Source organism: Stigmatopora argus, chromosome 23 (genome assembly GCF_051989625.1).
Source record: "Stigmatopora argus isolate UIUO_Sarg chromosome 23, RoL_Sarg_1.0, whole genome shotgun sequence".
Lineage (NCBI taxonomy): Eukaryota > Metazoa > Chordata > Actinopteri > Syngnathiformes > Syngnathidae > Stigmatopora > Stigmatopora argus.
The window spans coordinates 6,838,175-6,860,576 of record NC_135409.1 but is presented as its reverse complement, the minus strand read 5'-3'; the positions used below and the strand labels follow the sequence as shown (position 1 = coordinate 6,860,576).

The window sequence follows — 22,402 nt, the reverse complement described above, 5'->3', positions numbered from 1 at the left end:
TCTGAATTTTTCCACCCGCCGCATTTTTAAATACCGCTTTGCTATTGGTATCTAATTGTGTGTTTTTTTTATTTGTGTTTTAGCGGCAGACTTGGTGCATGTGGCGATAAGGCAGAGTTTACCATCATAGAGCGTACAAGGTATTTGGCAGTGGCGGGCTGTCAGGGCCTTCAAGGCCTTCTCTGCTGGCCTAAGAAATATCTGAATCATATATTATATTTTGGCCATCAATACTTATTAAATAATTCCAAATTGTCTGTTAGCTTCCTTTCCCCCTGGTTGCACTGCTTCCAGATGTGTGTTTTCATATTGAAGAATTTAACCAATCACATTTCAGCCATTATTTGTTCACAATCAGTTCTGCGGGCTCTGCTGCATTAAACAAGCGTTGATAAGACTGTTGCTTTAACCAATCAGATTTCGAGTTGGCAACACCAAAATGCATTGTCGCAGGCGTAGGGATACGTCATTGCCTTGTCGCAGGCGTAGGGATATGTCATCGCTTTCACCAACTATGATTGGCTAGTGATTAGCCAGAGCTACCAAACTGTATTTGGAGCGAACTGCACACGCAAATATATTGTTGTGTTGATTTAAAGCCATTTTCAAGACGGACTATGCCAGAAATACGACAGGACAGGCTCAACTTTCAGCATTAGCTTCGATGGCGATAGAAAAGAAGGAAGAAAGAAAGGAGGATGGATATTGTGTACAGTTAAAAAGGATTTTTGGTGAGTAAAATATGGCTACATATTCCTAAATAATATTTCAATTGTGGGCCAAATTCTGATATCTGAAAAGCTCCAGTGTTTGTATTTAATCACTAAATGCTGCTAGGAAGTGGATTTTACCCCATTTTAGTGCAATTTTTGCCATTGTTTCGCTGTCTTTTCCCGGGAAAATCACCCCCCGGCCCGGTTGTAATGTCTGAAAAGCTCCAGTATTTGTATTTTGTATTTAATCATTAAATGCTGCTAGGAAGAGGATTTTACCCATTGAAGGCGCTACGAGAAAATGCACGGACCGCCACTGGTATTTGGTGTAAAACAGATGTTAAGCAGACGAAAGACAGATGCTGCAAACTCAAGGCATTGTTACCTTTATTGGTTTCGATCTAATTTCCGTATAAAAAGCATGCAAACATTGATTTTCGAAACTCCATCCTATAACTACAAATGACAAATCTTTGTTTTTTACACAATTAACCATTAAACCATATATATTTTAAATATATAAGTTCTGTACTCCCGCCACATGTTTTTGACATTTTCTGAACTCAATCCTCAATTGTTACGGTGCTTCTGATGGCTTGATGTGTCATAAAATGATTTACAAGTAGTTGTAAATTTTCCAGATTTTTTTTGTCTGCAGGTTAAGATCGGAAAAAAGGAAAGACAATCTTCTTTGCCTCAAGGGTGTTTGTGGGATGATGTATTTTCCCTGCATTCTATCGCCAAATGCTAGTGTTGCGAGTTGCTAAATCCGAGACCCCATTTTGCTCCAACACTATCGTTCCCTTCCAAATGAATGAGAGAAATATTTCAGCGACATCCTGCTGTTCTTGCCCCTCACAAACACATTCCATTCACTTGATGAGCCACGAGTCCTCACCCTGAATTACCCCGCACATTTGAAAGGATCCTCTGACCTACAATTCTCTTAACACCTGCCAACTGAGCAACCAAGGAGAGAGGGTTTTTCCTCATTTTAAGTCTAAGAGAAACTGGACTTGGTAGCTGTTTTGCTGTATAGTCGTGAAAATACGATATATTTTTGGGAAAGTCTTGGTTTTGACTCACAAAAGTGTTGGTCTTGATTTAATCCTGTTGAATCCTGATATCAGGCAAGTCGTAGTTAAGTCTAGGTTTGAGTTTAGAATACAACACAGTGACTCAATACTCGTTTCCCATCCAAAATGTGAGCTAGAATCATAAAATGAAAAGTAACTTCTTGTTTACACAGAACTCAGCATTCGTCTGCGCTTGCACTAACAACAACTCGCATCAAAAGGCAAGTACGGCTATTTCTCCTCACGCCGTTTGTCCATAAAGACCGTCCAGCGGCCTGTCACTTCAATCCAACAGGTTTGACTCCACGTGATTCATCAGAGTCGCGTTCCCAGCCGCCGGCCCGCAGCGGCGTACGGCCCCGCCAGAGGTTCCTCCCGAGCGACGGTATTGAGATGATGACCGTCTCGCCGGCGTAAGGCTTCGCGTTCCAGCAGCAAATCCCGCGCCTCCCGCTCGGCCTTCCTGGCGGCCTTACGGGCGTTCCTCAGCGAGCGCTTGACCTTGCGTACGCGGACCTTCAGCTGCTCGTTCCTGCGCTCGGTGGCGGCCAGTCGCTCCCGCAGGCGCCGGCCGCGCTCCTCTTCGTCGAACAGCGCCGCTTGCACGGAGGAGCACAGCAGCTGCAAGGAAGGAAGGAAGGAAGGAAGATGAGCAGACATGTTTCACCTTCTTACACCGTGCTAAAATACTGGAAAATATTTCAGCCACAGTAATACCTTGAGATACGAGCTTAATGTGTTCCAGGACCGAGCTCGTATGTCAATTTACTCTCATCTCAAATCAACACTGGTCCTCGAGGGCACCTATCCCTTCTGTTTTGCACGTCCCCCTCATCAAAGTCACCTGAATCAATGGATCAACACCTCAGAAAGCTGTCCAGAAGCCTGGTAATGATCCTAGTTAATGGATTCAGGTGTGTTGGAGATATGGAAAACAGAGTGGACAGGTGCTCTCGGGGACCGGAGTTGGGGACCCCTGCAATACACAGTACTGGCCCTTATTAAACTGGTCCTTGTTCTTATATTGTGCACCTTTTCCCATCGAGTCTAGAACTGCTCTCTGCGGGATGCCCCAAAACACACGCACATCTGTCAAAACATCCAAGGGTCATCTGAATAAACACTGTTTAAAGACGACATATCGTGGACTCTGTTGCCATTGACGGAGATAATATGTAAGTACTTATTTTTTCTTCATTAACTCATTGCTGATCAGGGGTGTCCAATTCCAGTCCTCGGGGGCACCGGAGTTGGGCACCCCTATTCCTGGTGGTAACAGATTTAGTCAGTGGTGGGCCGTCAGGGCCTTCAAGGCCTTCTCTGCTGGCCTAAGAAATATCTGAATCATATATTATATTTTGTCCATCAATACTTATTAAATAATTCAAAATTGTCTGTTAGCTTCCTTTCATTGCTTTTCCCCCCCTGGTTGCACTGCTTCCAGATGTGTGTTTTCATATTGAAGCATTTAACCAATCACATTTCAGCCATTATTTGTTGCAAGGGTCAGAAATCTGCCTCAAGGCCTTCACAATCAGTTCTGCGGGCTCTGCTGCATTAAACAAGCGTCGATAAGACTGTTGCTTTAACCAATCAGATTTTGAGTTGGCAACACCACAATGCCTTCTCGCTGGCGTAGGGATACGTCATCGCTTTCACCAACTATGATTGGCTAGTGATTAGCCAGAGCTACCAAACTGTATTTGGAGCGAGCTAGAAATGCTATGCCAGAAATACGACAGGACAGGCTCGACTTTCAGCATTAGCTCCAGTATTTGTATTTAATCATTAAATGCTGCTAGGAAGTGGATTTTACCCGTTGAAGGCGCTACGAGAAAATGCACGGACCGCCACTGGATTTAGTTGAACTGGAACGACTGGTATTGAAGCCTCATTTCAGTTCAGTGCCATTGACGGCGATAGATCCATTTTGACTGGAAGAGCTAGCGGCAAACAATATAACAAAAAAAAAAACGATTTTCCAGCTACAGGGGATGAAGTAGTCAATCTGATTGCTCACTGGTCTACATAAAATGTTTATGAGTGCCATGAAACATATTTCTTGCTGGACTTTTTAATCAGCAGGCCTGTTAAATGTTAATGCGCTGATGAAGCAGTGTGGCATATTAGCTCTGACTTTTCCATGATAATGCCTTAAAGGGATTGTAAAACAAATAACTCGGCTTATCTTCCAGTAGAAAAGACTAACTGCCCTTCTGAATGAATGGATAGAAGTTTGGTCATTTTTACAGAGTTGCTGAAATTGCGGGGCCTCTCCAAAAGACCCTTTGTAAATTCCTGACCGGCGCGACCCCCACCTGAGGCATGCTAGCACTTGTCCTCTGCATGAGACTGGACGGACAAAGCCACACAGAAGCAGGAAGCTTGACTCCGAAAATCCTCGTAAAAACAGGCCACCCTCAAGCCATTTGTCCATTTCCTTAAAAGCGCTCATAAAATGTTTTGGCATGACTGAATTTTGGGGTGGAAGTCAAAGTACGAATTGGACGGGGTACCTTGCTGTCCTCCGCAGTGTCCCAATCAGGGCTGAAGGTGTGAAAGGGTTGGCTCCCCTGGGTGCAGTTGGAGAATTGGAAGAGGCTGGAGAAAGTGCGACGGTTCTCGTTCGTGTCAGGGAAGATGGCGTCCTGGAAGTTGACGCCGTGGGGAAGGATGTTGTAGTTCTCGTCCATCCTGGAGGAGGACAAATCAAGAGAAATGACAGTATGTCACAGTTGTGATGGACGTTCAAACCATTTTGACTGAGAAAGGCTGTCAAAATCGTGTGCGGTCGATTGGTCGCCGGTCTTTTGGTCACCGTCTTTTGGTCGCCCCGACCGCGACAACGGGCGACCAAAAGACCGACGACCAAAAGACCGACGACAAAACAAGGTAAAACAACACGGTCTACGCATCAATAAAAGCCAACAATGGCCATGAGCAGTTTCACTGAGCCGACGTGTGATTGTAGAAGAGTTTGTATGTACATGCGTTGTCCCTTTAAGAAGCGACGTCAGTCAGGGTCTTAACAAGTTCTCCAACAAAAAAAAATTAAAAGTCCGGGAAATTTGGAGATTTTCTTTAGCCTAATAATTACCAGGGCATTAAGTATGACTAAATAGTCATTCGCAGTTTGTATTTAGGGAATTTGAGCAACGGTTTAAATGGTTCCGGGCGACCAAAACACCGGCGACCAAAAGATCGGCGACCAAAAGACCGGCGACCAATCGACCGTGTACCGTCAAAATGACTAATGACACCCAATGAGTAAAGATGGGAGTCCAAGGCAGTCCCCAAACCATCGCTTGGACGTCCACCACATCATTTTACAGGAGGATTTCTCAGTTTTGTTGTTTACAAACAACGAACCGACAATATAAATAGTTGTCCATTCATTTGGATAATCAACTCTTAATTGCTGAAGTTTTCATCCGCATGGCCAAAAAGTTTGGATTTAACAAGAAATGAGTGTCCAAAAATACATTGTGCATACCTGAGGAAGAAAAAATAAGAGTAGTTCTCCATCACCGTGTGAGATTGACACGAGAGGTAACCCAGCCCGGTGAAATTAAGACGAGAGCCCGCAGGGACCTCCAGCATGCTCCCCCAGGCTTGATCGCACAGCAGTTCCACCTCGGCCGAGTACAGCAGCCCTTCCTCGGCGCCCTCGTAGCCGTATCCGAACCCGACTGGTAGCGAATTGTACAGGCTGTCCGCCGCTCCGGGGGCCAGCGGCTCCCGGTGGATGGCCAGGACCCGGGCGTACACGATGATCTCGGCCAGCTCCGATCGGCATCCCTCGCTCAGCGGCCGCCACTCAGATGGAAGTTGGCAGCCTTGCGTCAAAGTACTAAACAGTGCAACGAGAACAACTGCGGAAGCCATCGCGGACCTTATCTGGACTGATGATTGGAAGAAAAAAAGAAGTTTAAAAAAGTTTTTTTTGGTCAGCTGCGTGAAGTGGACACGCAATTTCTAAGCGTCCATCGCACCCTCCTCCTTCAGGTGCATCAAGGCAAGGGGCACTGACGCTGCGTTCAAGGACACACGGAGAAGTGTTTTTGTATCCTCCTACACTGGCTCTAAAGTCCTATGCGGATTTTCCCAATGAACTATTCCCCAGCATTAGGACTCCCATTAAACTCATCACAGCATCAGCAACCGCAATCAGTGTTATACCGCTCTCTAGTGGCCATTACATGAAAAATCAAAATGGCGGTGTAAATAAAGGGGGGCGGGTTATGAAACTGCGCAACTGTGCATGTCGTGACGAACACTAGCTTGTACGTCGTGTATATATCCAAAGTAAGGTACAGTTGGTCACCAAATGCAGTAATTGATAGATTTAGATACCCGATGACCCTTGACCGCAATTACAACAGACATCCTTTTGGTGACGTCAATTCACGGAAGTGAACGATATTCAAGCAGGTGACATTCAGCAAGAAAGTGGGTCACATTTGTTTTCAAAATAATAGATGTTTATCTTTTCGTGACACTGTTATGCTTTACTTTGAAAATAAAAAGTAGGAAATTGTACTGTTCTATTATACATAAAGCTAACTTAAAAACAGACCAAGACGCAAGGTTCAACAGCAAAATCTGTTTATCTCCGTTAAAACTGTTGTTGCTGTCTTGTTTTTGGATCCAACGTCGAGTTTTCGGAGGTTAGTTCTAAAAATCTGACAGATAATTTCATGATTTGTTGTGACGCAGTTTGGATGACGAGTTTGGAAATGATTGGTACATTTTGAAGCGAAAGGGATTTTGCTTGGACCGAAACGGAAAGTAGATCGCCTTAAAAATATTAACTATTTACTTGAGAGATTTCCTCTTTCGTAAGTGAATAATGTAGTCTATCCGTATTATAAAAAAAAACGATTTAAAATCTGGACGTTCATCAGATTTATGCTGAAGGTGAACATTTTAAAGCAGAGGTGTCCAAACTTTTTTTCCTCCCAGGGACGCTTAAAGAAAATTCAATTGGGTTACAACTTACAAGGCCCAATTGTAAAAGGTTATTAGAAGGGAGACGAAACGTTAGAAAAATGTTTACCTGATCACGTGACTGCCGATTAGATCATGACCTTTCAAAATGCTTCTGTTTGTTTTCTTCTCTGCCGCATGCCAAAGCATTGAAACATTTTAGACTTTGTGATTACATTGATCTAAAAAGATGAGTTCATTAACCCCATTGTAAAATTTGGAACTAGTTGCCAAAGTGGTACTTAATCCAGCTTCTTGTACTTCTCTTAGCGGTATGGCGTCGGGAGATGCCACAAGGAACGGCCATATTAATTGCTCGTTTGGATCTCAGGAGGACATCCTGCTCCAGATGCGTGTCCTCATCCAAGAGAACCGCAATTTTAAAGGTTGAGAGGAGAGAATAACGTGTCCTCTCTCTTTTCCTCGAACCAACCATTTTACTGCTTTCTCGTTTCTGCAGAGGACTTTCGTCAGACCAACCTATCGATGCAAGAACGTTTCGAGGATATGAACAAGTGGCGCGAGAAGGAGCTGGAGGAGCGTCTTCTCATGGAAACTGAGCTGGAGAAGAACAGGGTTCATATTCAGACCCTGGAGGATGAAATTAAAAGCAATAAACTGGAGGCGGCAACCATATCGCAGGTGAGTCCACGCGTGACGGTGGGCTGCCACCATGAACTCGTGGTCCAACAGTGATGGCGGCCGACGAAGCGGAGTTGCTTTAAAAAGAGATTCTTTTACAGGAGGAGTCTTCCAGGAACAGCGCGGAAGTGGACGCTTTACGTGCGCAGGTTAGCCGACTGCAGGCGGAGAAGAACGACCTGGTGGCTCTCAACTCGGAGCTTCAGCTGAAGACCGACCGGAACTCCTGCAACGAGTCATTTGTCGAGGTCATTACCGTTTCGGTGAGAAAAAAAAGGGCGTCGATATTATGGTTGTAAAATACACACGTTCAACATTGGATTGGATAACTTTATTCATCCCGTACTCGGGAAATTTCATTGTGACAGTAGCAAGAAAAGGCATAGTAATAAGTTAGACAGTACAGTCGCAAAGGCCGCACAACAACAGAGCAAAAGCACAAAGTACAAAGCAAATCAAAGTAAATTAAGAATCACCAAATCAAATCATTAAGACAGAAAAGCAGCAAAAACACAAAACGAGCAAGAGTGGACAGAGCTACTGCCACTGGCTGCCACTTGAACTGCGCCATCTTGGTTGCGGTAGCAAAAACGGATACAGACTCAAGAAAAAGACGTTGTAAAGTTAGATAAAAAACTGGAACCACACACAGGAAGTCTTCCACAAGAAGGGGAACTTCTGCAGACTGTGACCGAGGTAGAGAATATGCAGAGTACCTCTTCCAAGCTTATCCGCACAGTTCCTCAGTAGTCTGGAGCTGAAGACAACAGTAGCAGAGTAGAGCCCCTCGACTCCGTTGCTGGTAAGCGCCGACAGCTCTTCCATCTTATCCCACGATGGAATGGTTGGTCAGAAGCATTGCCTCTCCTCCCGGCACTTTTGTCCAGCTCCGAATCCCCAACGGCACCGAGGTGTTGCTCCTTCCGCTGCGTATTGTAACAGCTAGTCCCATGTGTGTGACAGCGTAGGCATGGCTGAATGGTTCCAAAAAAGAAGTAGCCAAAAGAAGCCAGGCTAACAGAACAAGGAAAGTTGTAAAAACATTAAAGTATAAAGTACAAAGTAAAGTAAAAAGGAATGTATTAAGAAATATTAAAATGTAATTAAAAAAATAGAAGGGCTGTAAATCACGAAAAACATAAGTGTACAGAGCTACTTCCACTGGCTCCCGCATGAACGGCGCCATCTTGGAATCGTCTTTTCCGGCTCGTCTTTTCAGAACGACGGAATTGTCGATGTGAAGGGTGAGGGTGTGGAACATCCCGACGCTAGCCAGACGCCATCACATCTGGACGGCGAGGAGGTGACCGTCAGCCACCTGCTGCAGTCCCTCAGGAACGAGACTCAACGAGCCGAACAGCTCCAGGCCGAACTGCACGTCACCATTGAAAGGCAATCATCAGCACGTTCATTTATTTTTAATTTTTGCATACTGTGGGCTCAACTGTTTTTTTTTTTTTAAATAACCAAACAGGATCCGAGTGATGGAGGAGAGACGGGGTCTCAATGTGACTGCCACCACCCAAACCTCCCTGACCGAAGACAACAAAAACAATTTTGACAATGACCAGGTGAAATGAACTTGCGTATAAATGTGAAATTACTTAATAAAAATCCAAATTATGAATATGAAATTACTTAGTAAAAATCCAAATTATATTAAGTAAAAAAATGTTAATAAATATAACCTTACCAGCATACAATTAAAACTATTAGACATTTGCAATCAAGTAATACTAAGAGACATATTCAATATTCTTTTTTTCTTCTGAAAATGCAGAACACAAAACAGCAATTAGAAAAACTAGACATCAAGTTTAACAAAAATATAACAAAAATCTGATTCAAACTATAGTTATACATTTCAATTGAAAATATAGCAAATGTAATACCTTAACCTTGTATATACATATTGTTTTTAATCACAGTTGCATGGTAGTAGCAAAATAAGTACGTAAGCACAAAACTAAACGTTCAAAAACAAAATATATATTTCTCATCAGTATGAGGGAACTGATAGGATTATTATTAATACACTAATCAAACAGGGAGACATCTTTAAACATACACTGGCTACAACTTGCAAGGAAAACCACTCCCAATTCGTCTTCATCCAGGATGATTCTGAAAAACTGTATCCTCTGTCCATTTAGTCGCGCCATACTCAAAACATTTAATGTAATCTGACTCAAACAATTGCATAAGCTAACCGAATAAAACCATTAAGGTCAAAAAACAACTGCCACAACAATCTCATATTAGATCGAAACCAAAAACACCTGCGTAAGAATTTTCACAAGTAAGCATACAATGTGACCCGAGCGGATCGGAAATCAGAACAACTGCGTAAGAATTAGCAGAATAAGCATAATAATTTCTTTATAAGGTAAACAGAGCAGCCGTATTTTTAAACAACAATGCGATTATCGCCATCTGCCGGCGTCCAAGTCAAAGCAATTTATGAGTCCCTTGTAGATCTTCATTGCCAACTCAGATCAACAGTCTCGGCCTGGAACAAGGTGTCCTTTTCAGTCAATAGTCCTGAAAACAATTAACTGGCCTCGAAAGCAGCTGTGGGGGAAAGTGTCCTTGTGCTTACTTGGTCCCAACATAAAGCACAAATTAATTTATAGCTTTATTACCTATTAAAATGTTTAATGAACATATAGACACATCCCAGAATAAACCCAACAGAACAAATAAAATTTAAAAAAGGGGGGGTGGATGATGTGACTGCATGACTTATGGATTCAACGTCTGACTGCAAAGACTTGTTTCTGGAAAGAAGGAAGTATTGCACATAATGTCTCACACAATTTACACATCTACTCACTTATGGAATCAGTCTGATCATGAAACATTCCAGGTGGCGTCCGAGTTCATCAAATCCCAGATGAAAATGCTGTTCAAAGAGCTGCAGCAAGCTCAGAAGAAGCTGGACGAAGCAGAAGGCATGAAGAAGAACCTGCAGGACCGGTTGGTTGCCAAATACTTTTGATGACACCCCGCTTATAGATCATGCCGCAATAATTGAACTTGGGCTTAACTAGATGTCGCGAAATGGAGCACGATACGGCAATTTTGAAGGCCGAGCTGGTGGATCGAAAGGTGGTCAAAACGGAGAACGAAAGGCTAAAGCTTCAACTGGACAGCATGCAGACGCAGAGTTTAATGGTGCAGAAGAAGGCCGGAGTAGAGCGGTGAGTTAAACGTCTTCCAGACTGCATTCAGGAGACATGGCAAACTTTTCTTCCGTTTTAGGAGCGACTACACCCAGCTGAAGGACGCCTACACTAAATTGTTTGAGGACTACGAGGAGCTCAAAGAGGAGGGAGGAAGGAGAGAGGTAGAGTGGTACCTCGACAGACGATCGTAATCCGTTCCGAGACTGAGATCGTATGACGAGCTTTTCGTAACTCCGGCGAACGTTTCCCATTGAAATGAATTGAAAACAAATTCATTCGTTCCAACCCTCTGAAAAAACACCCAAAACAGGATATTGGATTGTTCGGGGGGACTTTATCCACGGCACTCGTAAACGAACAAACAAATTTAAATTAACTTGGATAAATATATACAGACACACTCAAACATCCGTTTAATGTAACTTTACACAAAACTGAATTCTAGTTTTGTCTTAATCTTTTGTTACCTTTGTTTTCCGGGTTAGCGGTTTGCCACGCCTCCACCCTCACGTTCGCTATCGATGGACTGTTTGCTGTTGTGTTGCCTTCAAAATATTCCCAAAATGATGCACACAAATGTCCTCACAATAGGATAACGCACGACCATTTGCCAACGAGAAATTGTCTTGAAAGAACGATCGCGGGAGCATCTTTCATTAGAAAGAATAACAGGAAATGCAATAGCTGAGCTTACCCACGTATTGATTGTGGGTAATGAAGTTTTATTCTGAGAAAGGGTGCCATTGCCTATGGGTGTTGTGTGCACGAGTATACTTCATTACCCAGAAAGCTCTCTTTTTGCCCGCGCATGCGCGTTGTGCGTTTCCTGGTCGAAACTTGTCTGAATAAATCGTTCAGTCCTCGTAGATATAGTAGTTATACACGAAAGAGATGCGGCAAAAAAAGACAGTGCGCTACAATGATAAACAGCCTCTCATGTCATGGCCACCTGGCTTGGTCGCACCTCGAAATTTTAATCGTATCGCGAGCGAATTATTCGATCGAAATTTTCGCCGTAACACGAGCATGTTGTGTGACGAGCATGTTGTATCACGAGGTACTACTGTACTCAAATTGTGTATGGAAGAACCCATTGAAGGGTTGAAAATCCATCACTACCATGCTACAGGCTCACTTGGTGAACAAGGAGGTGGTGGATGACCTCCAAGGCCAGCTGAGCGCCGCCGAGAACGCCTTGGCAGTCAAACAGGAGCGCATCGACAACTTGAAGCAGGAGATGTTCGCTAAGGACAACGAGCTGGAGACCATATCTGTCTTCAAGGCACAGGTTGGCACAAGTACAATGGTACCGCTTCTTATGAAATTAGTCTTTTCTTCCAGAAGTAGTTTTGAAACTTGGATTTTTTTTGTGAGTTGAGGCATATTTTACATTGAATTAGCATAATACCTTCCACGATCTTTAACACTGCTCCAATGACAGCGGCGTGAACATACGTATACACAATAGGTTTATTAATAGATATACTTTAATAAAAACAGAGAGACATCCTTGACATATTCCAGCGTTGAAACTTGCACGTGAGAATCGTCCTGGCTCGTCCTCGCCACCGTGACATTCTGCAAAAACGGCATCCTCCTCTGTCCATTTAGTCGCGCATAATCAAAACACTTAAGGTAATCTGATTCAAACAATTGCAATTGTTTGAATCAGATTACCTCAAATGTTTTGATTATGCGCCGACTAAATTGACAGAGGAAGATGCCGTTTCTTTAGAATCATCCTGGACAAGGGCGAGTCGGGAGTGATTTTCCTTGGAAGTTGTAGCCAGAGTATGTTAAGGATGTCTCCCTCTTTTGATTAAAGTGTATCGATAATAAACCTATCAGTTGTTCATGCAAATTCTAACAAAGAAATTGATCTCTGCAGGCCGAGGTCTACATGTCTGATTTCTACGCCGAGCGAGAGGCGAGAGAGAAACTGCACGAGGAATGTGAGCGTCTGTCTGTTCAGCTGGAGTACGTGAGGAAGCAAAACGCCCATCTGCAAGAGGTGTTGAACTCCGGAGGCCGGTACGCCAAAGAAAGAAAAAAAAAAACGTCAACACTGTGCTGCATCCATTTTAAAGTCATTTACTCACTTTCACTACAGAGATTCATTGAGTGACATGCAAAGACGCCACATGACAAATCCAACTCCAACTTTGCTGGCGCGAGGTATGTTGTTGTGGTTCTCTTAGGGTTTATTTTCATGTTTGACGCTCAACTGTTTTGTCTGGCAGGAACCCAGTGGCAACAACACGTCTGTCCCAAGTGCGACAAAGTGCTGCCGGACATGGACTCGCTGCAGATTCACATCATAAAGTGCATTGAGTAGCAATTTTGATGTTATTACCCCTTATTTGCACTTTAAACTTTAGTCTTCCTATGGTTGTACCCTCTTAAGCAATGAGACGAAAAGTCTTCAAGTTGTGTCTACCTTTTGGTTTATATGCAAGATTCAAAAGTTACTGTTATGTTGCAGGTCTTTTACTGAACTAAGATACTTTGAATCTGTTTGTATTACCAGATATGTTTTTTTTGGGAAAGCTCATGGGTGAAGGTTAGGGTCAACTTGTTTATCCACCACACTACTACTAAGAAATGGAACCTGGCTATTTTGTTCTACTAATGCAACTCAATAAATGTATGCAGGATGTGATATTTAGGATGCATGAGCATGCCTAAGTGTGTTAATCGTGTTATTCTAGTTCCAACAACAAAATATACAGGTTTGTGTTTGATACAATGGTTGTTTTCTTACTCAAAAGCAAACAAAAAATAGTTTCACGTAAAGAGGGCTCATCTAATACCCAAAATGATGTTGTCGTCTTGAAGTTAATGGAATGGGTGCAAAAAGGTGTCCATTCAACATCTTGGCATCTTGGAAAAGCGACTCTGGATCTTCACTTCTCCAGCAGTCTCTCCTTTACTCTGCTTTGCCAAACTGTCACATTCTTCTTTTCAGTCACGGCGTAACCTGGCAACCCGCAGATGTGCCAAACTGCGATTTGTGCCTTGACGTTCTTGTGTGATCTCCATTCTTGCGGAAGTCCTGCCAGGTGATGACACCAAAATGTAGGTCATTGTCCTCCATCCTTGTATAAATACACTACCAGTGAATTTACATCCTCAATGCCAAATCAATAGATAATCAAGTAAGAATTTTCTGAATGCATGTTTACAATAATATAGATGCGTGTCTGTCTTTTCATCATTTTTACCTATGATCCCTCTTGGACACCTCCCCTTTATATTAGCAATGTTTATTTAAATGACAAGGATATTCTAATGCAGGGGTCGGGAACCTTTTTGACGAAGAGAGCCACAAACAATTCATATTTTCCAATGTTATTCTTTGTGAGCCATACTACGAATTTAAAAGTCAAAATACATACATGTAAACAAGTGCCTTTTCAATGTTTTTGGGTAATTTCACCACTTTTAAAGTGGAAAAAAATGATTATTTTTTAAAAGATTCTTATGCTGTTGCTCATCAATGAGAGGATGCATTCCAGAAGAGTCTACTGCAAAAAAAAAAAAGATTAAAGCAGTTCTAGATGTAATATCTCAGTTCTGTCACCAGCAATTTCCATATTTTAGCTCACAGGTTAGCAAAGAGCCAGATGCACCCATCAAAAGAGCCACATGTGGCTCCCGAGCCATAGGTTCCCTACCCCTGTTCTAATGTGATACTCTTCAGGACCTCCGCCACGCCCACTTTCGTGTGGCAATATATTCATTTTCAACACCGCTTGCCTGATTGGAAGTCAGGCGAATGAATCACTAAATAATCAAGTGGCTATATTTGAGAAGAAAAAAAGTATAATTTATGAGCAGTATTTTTCTTTACTGTAGATATTTTTGTATTTCAATTTTGTGTTACTTTTTTCTTTTAATTCAGGAATATTATGGGTCACCTCAAATCTTTTGACAACACAGCCGGGTCCTTCGTTAGCGCCAGTTTGGATTTCGCTCTCGTTTGGGCTGTAAGTATTTTTTTGTAAATGAGGAAAAAAACACATTTTCTCCGTTAGCAACCAAATCGTTCAACATTTTAAATAGAAGGACGTTTTCTCGTCAACCATTCAAGACGCGATCTATTAATTTGTCCCTTTTTTTTTGGTAAGTTGGCCGTTTTGACTCAGAGAAATAAAGTAGTACTATTTTTGTCTATGTGTAATGTACAGGAACTAAATACACAATAGCTTATGCTGTGTTTCGCTCATATTGGATCATTTCTTGTAGATCGACTGCTGTTTTTGTGGGCGCTCAGTCTAATAATGGAAAGTAAGTAGTACCAATCAAAATGGATTGGACGTATTGGGCCGTTTATGACACCTCGAAGCGACGAAAATGGAAAATCTCGTTTGTATTCTTTGTCCAGGTGAAGATGATCTGGAGATCCTGACAGCCTTAATGCGTGAAAATGAGCAAGAGCAAGAAAACGGTTTGGATGACCTGTTTGACAACGAAGCCGAGGAAGACTACAACGAAGGCGGGCAATGTGTGGATGAGATGTCAGAGCTCTTTGGCGATATCGATGATCTTAAAAAAGAACAACAAGCCCATGAATCTCCTAAAAACAAAGCAAGTGAGAGTCCTAACAGGTCACAAGAACAGCTACAAGGTTTGTATCCAATGTCATTTCTCACGGGAAACACCACAAGATTTTCAGATCTTTTGTTGTTGTTGCCAAATGTATCATTTTTAGATGAGTTGCGGCAAATGCAGGAAAAAATGAGAGCTTTGCAGAAGCAACTGGAGGCCAGCCAAAGAACTTCCTCGGTGAAAGCTTCAGCGAGCTCGTCTACTCTTACACCATCGCCTCCCCAACATACAGCTGCTCTTATACCGAAGATGAAGAGTCCTTCAGATTGTGATCAAATGACATCACACAATCAGGTTAAAGGAGAAAGCCAAACGATCCAAGAGTCCTCCGACTTTATCTCTGAGTTAAGCAACGCTGATTCTTTTAAACGCAAAGCAAGAACGGCCCACCAAATCAAACCCAGCACTTCACCAGGTAATCTAATCAAAAGATTGAATATACTAGTATTTGTGCAATTGATTTTGCTGATTGTTTTATATATATATTTTTTTAAATATCAGAATCTAGACTACCTTTAGTGGAGATTAAGATGGGAAGCTCCTTCTTGCCTTCGCAAAGCGCGAGCAAAGCAGCCACTCCGAAACGCCCGTCCACAACCTTCAACAGCATACCTCGCCCCACTTCTTCAGCCGAGCCCCCAAAACTGGACTCTCTTCCCAAAGACATAGCTATGGAAAAATACTCTGGATTGCGACTCAGGTCAGCAGTTTTTTTTAGGAAGTCTCGCTTCGCTTTGCACTATCAAAATGAATGGATTGCTTTGTCAATTGACGACCGAACATTCAAATTTGTCCTTTTCAGAAAGCCACGTGTGTCATCCAGTGAAATGGACCGCAAAATGGCCGGCAGACGCCTAATCCGTCTGTCGCAGGTGCCGGAGCGCTTGCAGAGGGAGAAGCTGGAGGACAACGACTGGGTGACATTTGGCGTGCTGGTCAGCAAAGCAACACCGCAAAGCAACAGTAGTGTAAGCAACTTGCAATTTCCCCAGGCGAGAAGCCAAAATAAATGAGAAAACATGACTGCCATCTCAGGGGAAAACATTTAGCGTCTGGAAGTTGAACGACCTTCACAACTTGGACGTGTTTGTGTCGCTTTTGCTGTTCGGCGACGTCCACAAGGAGCACTGGAAAACCGAGCCGGGTACCGTCATCGGACTCCTCAACCCCAACTCCATGAAACAAAAAGACGGCTATGACGGGGTGAGCAAAAAAACAGAATCTTGAATTTAGTGCATACAAAAGGCGCACCGACTGATTGGGCACTATGTCCACTTTATGGATTTTTTTTTACTTTTAAGTGTGTCTTTTATGTGCGCCTTATAGTCATGAAAATACGGTACTATTTCCATGTATTGTAGATTCCAGTTTCCACTCTTAAATGTTAATGTGTGCAGGTTAGCTTGACAGTCGATCACCCTCAGAAAGTGTTGCTCATGGGTGAAGCTCAAGATTACGGAAGATGCAAAGCCATGAAGAAGAACGGAGAGCCCTGCTCTCAGCTTGTAAACATGGTAACAAATGAGCAGAGATTCTACAAAGAAATGAAACGCTGCAGGCATTTTTATCGCTAATGGTGTGCCCTCCTCTTCCCAGTTTGAGTGCGAATACTGCCAGTATCACGTCAAAGCGCAGTACAAGATGATGAGCTCCAAGCGATCCGAGCTGCAGTCGGCGTTTTCTGGAAAGGCGCCCAACAAAATGAAAGGCGTTAGCCTCAGGGATCGCATCTGTCAGAACGGCTTCCACTACGGTGGCGTGTCGTCGGCCGCCTGCACGGAGTCACTGTGAGCCTCCAAACGTAACATATGAGCGACGTTGTTTCTCTTCTTTCTTTCATGCGCATACGATTTGCAGATCCAAAGCCAAAAAACCAGGACAGACAACTCTGGACAAGCTCTTTGTGAGAGGTTCCGCTAGGCACATTCTGGAGGCCAAAATGCTGGGTGAGACTGACTGAGCCCCGTTTCACGCTCAAAAGCCACTTTACAAAACGCCTTTTGTTTTGTAGCCATGAAGTCTGGCCAAGTTTCCAATTGTTCAAATGAATTCAAGAGTTTGATGTCATCGCCGTCGCCAGGGGCGCTACAGCTCAAGAAGCACTTGACGCAGGGGAATATGGCGGGTAGGTAACCCAGACGAATATGTATGTATGTATGTATGTATGTATGTATGAATATGTACCCACAAAATGGATGAGTTGGAACTTCAGATTGCTACCAACAGCTTTGTTAGGAACTATAACATTATTCTCATCACGGACACATGGCTACACCCGCAAATCCCGGACGCCGCGAACGGATGCGAACGTTAACACGGCACTTAACCTCCTGCTAACGGCTGTAAACAAACAGCAGCTTGACCTCCCCGATGGAGTCTTTATTGTCGGTGGTAAAAGATAATAAATTCTCACTGGAAGACATTGCCAGCCCTCGATACCTCAGCAGAGCCAGGAACATCATCGGGGACCCATACCACCCTGGTCACAATCTGTTCCAACTGCTGCCCTCTGGCAGACGCTATAGGTCCCACAAAGTATGGACAAATGGGCTTAAGGACAGTTTTTTTCCCACATCCATCAGGACTCTAAACTTGCGGTAACACGACACACAATCCTTTCTGCGTAATAACTTTGGGGTGAGGTAATATGAATAGATGTTGGGCGGGGATCTGCCTCCTACTGGCTGACTGAAGGTAAGTGAAAGACAGTGAGAGGTAAGTGATCCGCTCGGGGGGTGATGCGATGTATCCATCATGGCAGAATGCCAAATTACCAGTCCAAAATGATCACTTATTTGGGTCTTTTGCCGAGAAAACGCACCTTATGGAGAAGCACTACCAATTTCGTCATACGCAGTTTCTGGGTATGATGACAATTCGGCTTTTTGTCGAGTCAATGATGATGACAAAGCCTATGTCCGATTATTATTATTATGCAAACCTGTTGGCTCAGTTGGCTTTTTTCCTCCCCCACTGTGTCTTCAACAGTCTCCAAAGGGTCAGAAGGATCTCCTGTTCAGTCCATCTCTGCTTCCGACCTTTTAAAGCAACAAAAACAAAAGCACAGGGAGTTCCTGATGAACCGCCGACGTCAGGAGGGTGGGACTCCTAAGTCGACCCCGTCATCTTTAGCATCATCCCCAAAAGCGGCCACGGTCGTCCCCAAGACCGCTGGCGGCCCTGCCACGCCGCAAACCCCCATGCTAGGCAGAGGCCTGGCAAAAGGCGAGGACATAGTTTTCTTTGACGCCAGCCCGTCTCCAAGGCCGGTCGTCTCGGCCGCCAAGATGGCTGCTCTCAAGAAACTGAAAGCGAAGGGGATGGCGCTAGCAAAGGAGGACCCCAACGCCGTGAAGAGGAAGAGGACCAGCAGCAGCGAGATCAGCGCACGTGTGGACAAGAACCTCACGTCGCCTGACGGTGCGGAGAGTGGATGATGTTCGAATGGCGTTGAAATGAGTTTTTCAATGTTCTTTTCTTTTCTTCTTAGAATCTGGGGAGGCTGATTTGGAGCCGGTGGAGAAAAGAAGGCGAGATGAGCTCAGCTTCGTTCAGTCCGAAGCATTTCAAAACATCCTCAACGCCAAATCCATCCATGGAGCCGCAATACAGGCGGTACGGCACGCGCAAAACACTTCAGATATCGGTTCCAAAAAACTGGATGAATTTAAAAAAAAGTTAGATTTCATTAGCTGGGGTCCAAACTCGTGTGCAGTCGATTGGTCGCCGTCTTTTGTTCGCCGTCTTTTGGTCGCCGGTCTTTTGGTCGCCCCGACCGCGACAACGGGCGACCAAAAGACCGGCGTCAAAACAAGGTAAAACAACACGGTTTACGCATGAATAAAAGCCAACAATGGCCATGAGCAGTTTCACTGAGCCGACATGTGAGTGTTTGAGTTTGTATGTACATGCGTTGTCCCTTTAAGAAGCTACGTCAGTCAGGTTCTTAACAAGTTCTCAAAAAAAACCATACACAAGTCTGGGAAATTTGGAGCTTTTATTTAGCCTAATAATTAATAGGGCATTAATTATGACTAAATAGTCATTCACAGTTTGTATTTAGGGAATTTGAGCAACCATTTAAAGGGTAATTATCAATAACCTTCCGGGCGACCAAAAGACCGGCGACCAATCTACCGTGTACCGTCCAAACTATGGCCGTTAAGAAGATAAAGATGAAATATTTCAACTTAAGATCGCTGCCAACCCCTCCCAGTCAAAATGGATCCGATGTCTGTCGCCGTCAATGAGTTCCAAATATGTTGTAACTTGAATGTTTCTTTTGACTGTCCCTCGCAGGCTGAATATCAGATACAGGAAGACTACTTTAATGTGCTAGTAAAGAAGGAGCAGATGGAGGAGAAAATGAGGGGAGTCCGAGAGATGAAGTGCCGTGCCGTTTGCTGTAAAAAGGTTACTTTCACTTGCCTTTGTGACTATCCATGCCCCAATGAAGAAAAACAACTTCTTCTTTTTTTTGATTTTAGTGTAAGTACACTTACTTCAAAGCGGCGGACCGCTGCGTGGGGGAGAATCACCCACTCCACTGGCACGACGCCGTCAAACGTTTCTTTAAGTGTCCTTGCGGACAAAGAGCCATTGCGCTTGACAGATTGCCACACAAACACTGCAGGTATTTCAAAATGTCAAAGTTGAACCACTAGTATGCCAGTACAAACACTGATTTTGTTTTATTCCTCTTTACAGTAATTGTGGTCTGTTTAAATGGCAACGTGATGGAATGCTCAAGGTAAGTTTTTCTGTTTAAAAAAAAAAAATTAAAGTATGGTGGCCAAGATGTGTCAGGGGAGCTGCTTAATCCAAACGCTTTGCGAAAACACTTGGCCACCATTTAAAAGTGTTTTAGTTGAATCGAAAAAAAATAACATGCTATCAACCATATCCATGACAATATTATATAAGACCGATGATTAAATTCAATGGAAAAGTAGCTTTATTATTCTGATTTGTTGTGTGTGCGAACACAAGGATGAAATATGTTGTTGTTGTTCTCGTCTGCCCATACTAGGAGAAATCTGGACCAAAAATTGGCGCAGAGCTTCTCAAACCTCGAGGGGAGGAGCACGGAAGATTCCTAACCAGTCTTAAGTAGAACCCATTTTTGTTAAGACTTGCTTCTTTTAAAATGCTTAACTTTTAATGCCTAACTCTAGATGGCACCAAACCTGAAATTTGAAAGGAATTAAAGTTGTTTCCCCTCATATTACTATCCGTATCTAACTAGTTCATCTCTTTGAATATTGTCTTGGCTAGACCACATCAACAAAAAGAAATACTTTATGCTGAGATTCAAAGAGATGATCCATTAAATTGTATTCATATTTGACTTTTCAAGAACTGCCAATTTAATCATTCTACATCTCTAAAGGTACCGTATTTTCTGCACTATAAGATGCAACTAAAAGACTTGAATTTTCTCAAAAGCTGGCAGTACGCCTTATAATGTGATGTGCCTTTTATATATGGATCAATCAATATTGGTTAATAATTGTGTAAAATTCCCTTTAGCACAACTCCATCTCGTAACACAACTGCTAACCACTACTAGTAAACCACCATTACTACTACCACCACCACTTCTACTACTACTACTACAACTACTGCATTTTATAATCCGGTGCGGTTTATATGGATTTGAAACAAATTTTAACATGGACCATTCATTGAATGTGTGCCTTATACTCCGGAGCGCCTTATAGTGCAGACAATACCATACATGAAATGTGATGATCTCTTAAAAAAAGAAGTTTAAATCCTCTCCAGGTGTTGGGGCGTACGCCAACCTTGAACTCTGAAGTGGTATCCACTTTTTTATTGGACAACATCAGCTCACAGTAAAAACACTCCTTTTTGGCATTTCTCCTTCTTCTTTTCCACTCTGGAAATGATTTCAGCTTAAATGACTTGTGCAGCGAAGCCTCCTATTTGCTAATATTCCATCCCACCCCCCGATTCCATCTGAATACTCCAAATTCCAGACAATGCTGTGGTGTGTTAAACACATCAACGGCGAAAACTGTCCAGGAAACTCATCTTTGTTTGACCCGCCAATACACGAAAGGCAAGTAAAGGTGCCAAAAAAAAGAGCACATTGCAATGTAAAGATTTAACTAGATGCCACCAGCTAAGTGTAACCTTTTATGAAGCTTGTATGGAAAAAGTAATTAAACAAGCGTGGTTTATATAATGTTAAATTTGTTTATTGAAAGTGTTCAATGTAATGTTATTTATTTATTTTAAACAGAACAACATTTTTACCTTGAGCGCTAACATGGACTGCGCTCAGTGAGACCAGTGAAATCGAGGATAGCGTCCGTCGTAATTGTACTCCCTCGCTTGCTCGTATGTCTCTGTTGTTCTTTCCTTTTGCTCTGTTTAAAGCATATTGAAATTGGTCAGAGTATGTGCCGTGGTAGTTAGTATAGGATCCGTAGGTGACAGGTTCGGGGTTTACCGGTGCGATCTTCTTCAGCGTAGTTCTCGTATTCGTTGCGTTGTTCTTCGTTGTGTTCCCTTCGCCGCTCTGCGTTTGCCCGATACACCCTTTGCTCCGCTGGAAACACACGGGAAACGTCACTGGAATTAATAGCGTCAAAGCAGAAGAGCGCTCCACGCTATCCTGTGACTCCTGCGGCAATAATACCTGATTGACTTAACAGCCACCCCTGATATTTTCATCCGTGCATTCTATCGTTTTCCTCCGACTCACCTATCTGCTCGTAGTATCTGACGGAGCGGCGGTTGCGCCGTTTGAAAAAGTTGGAGGCGTCCGCTCCTGGCATGAACACCGGCTGCGCAGATTCTAAAAGGTCAAAGTTCAAAAGCTCAGCAAGAATGGTGAGTTATGATATTTTGAGAATATTACCTTTGACTTCGGCTTGTTTAGAGTCGTCCGTACTTTCACCGACACATGAAACTAAGACAGAAATGTTTACAAACACCTTGCAAAAAAAAAGACCTACTTTGAATATGCAAATGTCGTCTAGCCACCGATACAAAATGGACTTACGTGCGAGGATGAGGAGGGTGATGAAGCAAGGCAAAAGCAAAATTGGACTCCGAGACATCTTGATGAGCTGTCATAGACTCAACTTAACTGTAAGTACTTTGTTTGACTCTGATGGGCGATGTGTAGAGAAAAGTAAGAAGGGCAAGTGAGGGAAGGAAAGTG

The 22,402-nt window shown here is 43.2% G+C and overlaps 4 protein-coding genes across 10 annotated transcripts; 2 read left to right on the top strand and 2 right to left on the bottom strand.

Annotated features, from left to right (window-relative positions):
* Nucleotides 1-1,083: 1,083 nt before the first annotated feature.
* Nucleotides 1,084-6,234, bottom strand: ccdc3a (coiled-coil domain containing 3a). Its single transcript, XM_077594369.1, has 3 exons — nt 5,283-6,234; nt 4,306-4,483; nt 1,084-2,410 (listed from the first exon to the last, which is right to left on the bottom strand). Exons 1-3 carry the CDS (start codon nt 5,672-5,674, stop codon nt 2,105-2,107), a joined length of 876 nt encoding a protein of 291 aa, XP_077450495.1. The 5' UTR covers nt 5,675-6,234; the 3' UTR covers nt 1,084-2,104.
* On the top strand, nt 6,059-13,261 carry optn (optineurin). Of its 2 annotated transcripts, none has more exons than XM_077594360.1 (13): nt 6,059-6,238; nt 7,046-7,161; nt 7,236-7,417; nt 7,519-7,680; nt 8,637-8,809; nt 8,892-8,988; nt 10,284-10,393; nt 10,468-10,617; nt 10,679-10,763; nt 11,732-11,890; nt 12,491-12,633; nt 12,713-12,777; nt 12,843-13,261. In XM_077594360.1, the coding sequence occupies exons 2-13, from the start codon at nt 7,050-7,052 to the stop codon at nt 12,935-12,937; spliced, it is 1,533 nt and encodes a 510-aa protein (XP_077450486.1). In that variant the 5' UTR covers nt 6,059-6,238; nt 7,046-7,049; the 3' UTR covers nt 12,938-13,261. The 2 variants fall into 2 exon arrangements, with proteins under 2 accessions (XP_077450486.1, XP_077450485.1); XM_077594359.1 differs by lacking the exon at nt 6,059-6,238 and adding an exon at nt 6,294-6,456.
* Nucleotides 13,262-14,358: 1,097 nt separating this feature from the next.
* mcm10 (minichromosome maintenance 10 replication initiation factor) lies at nt 14,359-21,087 on the top strand. Of its 5 annotated transcripts, XM_077594353.1 has the most exons (19): nt 14,371-14,422; nt 14,504-14,588; nt 14,665-14,724; nt 14,848-14,889; nt 14,987-15,229; nt 15,314-15,625; nt 15,712-15,910; nt 16,013-16,178; nt 16,246-16,413; nt 16,608-16,724; nt 16,807-16,997; nt 17,068-17,156; nt 17,222-17,335; nt 18,199-18,630; nt 18,701-18,825; nt 19,510-19,623; nt 19,698-19,843; nt 19,918-19,960; nt 20,240-21,087. In XM_077594353.1, exons 4-19 carry the CDS (start codon nt 14,883-14,885, stop codon nt 20,321-20,323), a joined length of 2,550 nt encoding a protein of 849 aa, XP_077450479.1. In that variant the 5' UTR covers nt 14,371-14,422; nt 14,504-14,588; nt 14,665-14,724; nt 14,848-14,882; the 3' UTR covers nt 20,324-21,087. The 5 variants fall into 5 exon arrangements, with proteins under 5 accessions (XP_077450480.1, XP_077450479.1, XP_077450481.1 ...); XM_077594354.1 differs by lacking the exon at nt 14,665-14,724 and having other exon boundaries at nt 14,359-14,422; XM_077594356.1 differs by lacking the exon at nt 14,371-14,422 and having other exon boundaries at nt 14,568-14,588; nt 14,665-14,722; nt 14,847-14,889.
* Nucleotides 21,088-21,220: 133 nt separating this feature from the next.
* Nucleotides 21,221-22,353, bottom strand: ucmaa (upper zone of growth plate and cartilage matrix associated a). 2 transcript variants are annotated; one of them, XM_077594372.1, is made up of 5 exons: nt 22,241-22,353; nt 22,097-22,147; nt 21,941-22,033; nt 21,686-21,784; nt 21,221-21,602 (listed from the first exon to the last, which is right to left on the bottom strand). In XM_077594372.1, the coding sequence occupies exons 1-5, from the start codon at nt 22,296-22,298 to the stop codon at nt 21,514-21,516; spliced, it is 390 nt and encodes a 129-aa protein (XP_077450498.1). In that variant the 5' UTR covers nt 22,299-22,353; the 3' UTR covers nt 21,221-21,513. The 2 variants fall into 2 exon arrangements, with proteins under 2 accessions (XP_077450498.1, XP_077450497.1); XM_077594371.1 differs by having other exon boundaries at nt 22,097-22,353.
* Between the last annotated feature and the right edge of the window lie 49 nt (nt 22,354-22,402).